The sequence below is a fragment of the Microtus oregoni genome, unplaced genomic scaffold (assembly GCF_018167655.1).
Source record: "Microtus oregoni isolate MIOR12 unplaced genomic scaffold, Mior012 000011F_ref0000422, whole genome shotgun sequence".
NCBI classification, from domain to species: domain Eukaryota; kingdom Metazoa; phylum Chordata; class Mammalia; order Rodentia; family Cricetidae; genus Microtus; species Microtus oregoni.
In genome coordinates, this window is record NW_024543070.1 from 12,139,345 (window position 1) to 12,143,766 (window position 4,422).

The following is a 4,422-nucleotide window of genomic DNA, read 5'->3' on the forward strand; positions in this document are numbered from 1 at the left end:
GAAACAACGAGAAAAATAAAACACGAGAAAGCTGTGGCTGCAGCGAAAGGATCCAGCTCTGTCTGTGGTCCTGCTCTTTCGTGACTTAAAACTATAAGTGAATGTCCACAGAGAGATACATAGGATGGGCAGGAAAAGTGGGGTTAAGTAAGTGATAAGAACCAATGCTGCCAACAGCCACAGTAATAAAAGTGCAACAGTTAGGTTTGTTGGAAGGATTTGCATATGATTCCAGAAGTTACAGTCACTCTGCAATGCTGGGTCACAGTCTGATGAGAGTTGCAAGCATACTCAGGGAGTCTCCAGTTGGTCTGGTCTGGAACCACCAACCAACCCCATCTCTCCAAAGGGCCATTATTCCTCAAATTCCAGGAGGTCAAGGAAGATAGCCGAGCTTAGTACTGACCTCTGCTCACCAACAGTCAAGACATCCCAAGTATTTTCAGTTACTGGGTTGGGCCCACCTTGCCTGGAATCCTCCCGATCACCAACAGACCAGAACTCCCATCTTCCCCCACATTAATCCATGCTAATTAATGAGAATGTACATACGGTAAACCGACGGATACTATGGGTAGAATTTAGGCGCTGAAGGAAGTTTTTATAAGGCTATCCTTTGGAAACATACTTGTGTTTTATATACTCTAATAAATTAATCTCCATGTTTGTGTCCCGCTTAAATATCCATATTTTATATTATTATCTTCGCTCTTTTCCTTACCTTCGCCCTTGCCTAATGGAGCTTAGCAATGAAGTGTCTTTCCCCTTAGAGTCTGACAGTGGGATCAATTCACTAGCCCCTCAGCCTAGGGATAAAGGCCTGAGGTCCGGTGCTGTCGCACGCGCAAGTTTCAGCACCGCGGACAGCACAAAGTCCTGCCAGGCCTTCCCTTTAATTTTTTCCCTAGCGCCAGAACTTCATTTTGGTGGGAATAGAGAGGAAAGGGAGGAAGAGGTGGCCAGGAGGCAATTAAGCAGGACAAAGGGGCAAAGTTTGTGACTGGGGGAGGGGGGAGAGCCTGACCTGCCAGGAAACACCCTGGAGTGTCCCATAAAGGTCCCTCCCATCAGAAGGGGGCGATGCCACTAGGCTCTCCTGGCTCCTCTCATGCCTCACCCGCCACAGTCAGTGGACAGCTGAATACTTCATTCGTTTCTGTTTCTGTCTCTGGTTACAGAACCAGACCCTCACCACATTCTTTTTAAGGTCCAGTTTCTCAGCGATGGCTGCGATCTTCTCGGATGAAGGACGTGGCTGGATGGCAAAATAGGCTTCGAGTGAGCGCTTCTCTGGGGCAGCAATGGACGTGCGTTTGCGCTTTCTCTCACTGCCATTGAAGAGCTCTGGCTTGCTGTTCTTCTCTCGGTAGGCGGCCTCCGCCTCCTCCAGCCAGGCCTGGAGGACAGGCTTGAGCGCAATCATGTTGTTGTGCGACAGGGTAAGAGATTCGAACCTGCAGATGGTGCTCTGACTGAGCGAACCCACGCCAGGGATCTTGAGATTGGCTAAAGCTGCTCCCACATCCGCCTGGGTTACCCCCAACTTGATGCGCCTCTGCTTGAAGCGCTCAGCGAAGGCTTCCAGCTCTCGAGGGTCTGACTCCACATCGCTGAGACACGCAGGCATGGCACTGTGAGGCGCTACGGCATGCGGGTGACTCATGCCCATGGCCTGGTGCAAGTGGCCCATGGCACCTAGATGGTGTGGGTGAATCTGCGCAGGCATCACCGAGTGCTCCGGGGCCCCCAGGCCGCTCACGCTCAGCGTGGGAGAGATGTGCTCCAATAAGTCGCCCTCGAGGCCCTGATGCACCGCGTGATGAGGGTGCGAGGTGAGTGCAGCCGGGTGGGAGATGGGCACCGTGGGCGAGGTGGACGTGCAGGGCACGCTGCTCATGGTATGGTAGGTGGCGTCGGGCTTGAACGGATGGTTCTTGCCGTGGGAGACGATATCCACAGCCGCCAGAGCTTCCGCGCGTGCCAGCAGGCTCTCATCAAAGCTTCCAAATATATTACCCTGCAGCTGCAAGCGAGAAGGCACACAGCACGGTCAGTAGGGAATACTGTCAACTCAGGATTAAAACACATTTTCAAGCAACCGAGATGCCTCTCCTCAAAGCCCAGGTCATAAAAATTAATACGGAGGCAGCCTCTCTGTTGGAACAGACGTGTGGATCAGAGACATGAATGAGAGAGAGCGCCGCGAGAGAGCGCGGGGGAGACAAGGCGAGGGGTTCAGACAGCGGCGATTGTTCTGGGCGACATGAAAAAAACATGAAGCTAGTGCCTGTCAAAAAATGTGCCTTAGAGCGGTAATTATGCTCCGCTACGTACCTGCGGGGCTGGGAGACAAACTCGGCGCATGGCCTCAGAGCCGGAGTGCAGGCTGGAGAATTTGGGTTCTTGCAGCACGGGGTGCATTCCGAAAGGCTGCTTGGCGTTCATGGCCATCATCTTCGAGAGTCTGACAGGGAGGCAGCGGGGGACATGGAATCAGGCTAGTCTTGCTGGCTCTCCAAGCTCCAAGTGAGCGCCGCTCAGCTCCCGCGCTCCCCTCGTTCTCTCGCTTGCTGCCTCCCCTCTCCCCCACCTGCTTCTTCACTCATCTTACAAGCAGCCTGCCAGGAAGGGCTTGAGCACGCGCAGGCGTGCACACGCGCCCGGGACTCGCAGGGGCGGCCCGGGAGGCAAGGCGGAACCGCAGGTCTGGGCGCGCCACTCGGAGCCTAGTGCGGTCGCCCCCTCCACCGCATTTATACCCCGGCCTGGCAGGGCCTCTTCCTTTCCGCCCCGCCCCGCCTGGCTCCAGCCTGCTAGACTTTACGGATTCTTTCTTCTTCCTCCTGGACTTTTTTGCACAAAGTCGTAAACCTCTGTCCTGTCCCAGCTCGCACTGCTTGGACAGGACAGACTCAGGCTGAGCGAGGGGCAGGGATCCTACCTCATCCAGACCTCCCAACACACACACACACACACACACACACACACACACACACACACACACACACCACAGTCAGTCCGACTGTCGCCAAACTGGCCATTTCCAAGATGCACTGAGCCCCAAGCCCAAGCCTCCACCAAAGTTCTGTACCCTTGCGTATAGTGGAGGGGTTCCTCCAAGCTCAGAGACTAGCCTGGGTAAGAACCAGAGGCTACCAGAATGAGCCTCTGGTAACACTCCCCTCTACTGTGGGCTTGGGTGGAGGCAAAAACAGTAACTGACACAAAGCCTGTGACTTCTTCCCAATTCTTGCCTTTTCCGCTTGGCCCATCCACATTTTCCCCAGCCCTCTAGCCCAAGGAAGCTTGGTAATGTCTTCAAAATGCCAGCAATTGAGGACAGCCCACCTAGCCTGGGCAATCCCTCAGCACACTTTTGAAGGACCACCACTTACCAACCCCTATACCTGTAACAACAGCTATCATTTTTGCCTACCAATTTGGGAAAGGCAATTCAGAGTTAGTTTATGCGACCCAAGTCTCTCCAGCACTATGGATGTAACTACTGCTATCCCATTAGACAAGCGAGCGAAGAAAGCAAGAGCCAACAAAGTTAGCCCAAGACCTCCAGCTTCAAGCAGATCCTCACTCACTGGTGTGGCGCAGACAGCACTTCTGACTTTGTGCTCTTGATCTCTTAGACTCCTCTTCTTCCTTCCGGAAGTTCCTCGACTTGAGGGTCCTAAATTTGGTTCGGTCCCATCCCCTGTGTCCCCCAACTGTCTCCCTCTTCGCTCCCTTTCTTTCCTCTCCTTTCCCGGGAGCTAATAAACACCATGAATAATGAATGGGGAATCCTGGGACCGTGGCTGCTGGAGAGCCGCCTTCGGGTTAGAAGAGAAAACTACTCCTGTCCAACTGCATCCCGCAGGCAGCCCGTCTTCAAGTCCAAGAGCGTGCTAGAGTTCCCAGAATCTTAACACGGTGGGGGTGGAGTGTGCAAAGTCTAGGCCCTGGGGAGGAATTTGGCCTAAGAGGATGCCCTGCCTTAGACCTGGCTCCCCTCTTTCCTAGGGACCAGCCGTCAGCCCCTTCTCTACTCATCCCAAGGCACCTTCTGCGTCCCGCCTTGTGGTGCTTGAAAAAGACCAAATCAATCCCTGTGAAGGAGGCCAACCACAATGGTGTGCACATAGTTTTCTTGGGTTCTGGGTGATGATGGTACTGATGATGGTGATGATGAGGATGGTGGTGGTCGTGGTGATGCTGATGCTGATTTAAATCAGTTTTAGAAAGAAGTATTGAGTCCTCAGGATTCTTCCTCACACCTACAGTACATGCTGCCATCAGGTTCAAAGTGCTCCTCTGCCTCTTGAAGCCTCTGCACTGCTGTGCCCATCTGTGCACGGGAGGCAATAGCGTCCCTCATTGTGGTGAGGATTGCTTGGCTTTGATAAATAGCTGAAAGTGCCTGGCATGTTG

At 53.6% G+C, this 4,422-nt stretch overlaps 1 protein-coding gene across 1 annotated transcript; it reads right to left on the reverse strand.

The window, feature by feature from the left end:
• Positions 1-1,126: 1,126 nt before the first annotated feature.
• Positions 1,127-2,454, reverse strand: LOC121453689 (POU domain, class 4, transcription factor 3). Its single transcript, XM_041660618.1, has 2 exons — positions 2,335-2,454; positions 1,127-2,023 (listed from the first exon to the last, which is right to left on the reverse strand). The coding sequence occupies exons 1-2, from the start codon at positions 2,452-2,454 to the stop codon at positions 1,127-1,129; spliced, it is 1,017 nt and encodes a 338-aa protein (XP_041516552.1).
• Positions 2,455-4,422: the final 1,968 nt, after the last annotated feature.

Coding starts and splice junctions, on each gene's coding strand:
- LOC121453689 (XM_041660618.1), bottom strand. CDS start 2,454: ATGATGGCCATGAACGCCAAGCAGCCTTTCGGAATGCACCCCGTGCTG. Junction 2,024..2,334: donor TTTGTCTCCCAGCCCCGCAG/GTACGTAGCGGA, acceptor TCTCGCTTGCAG/CTGCAGGGTAATATATTTGG.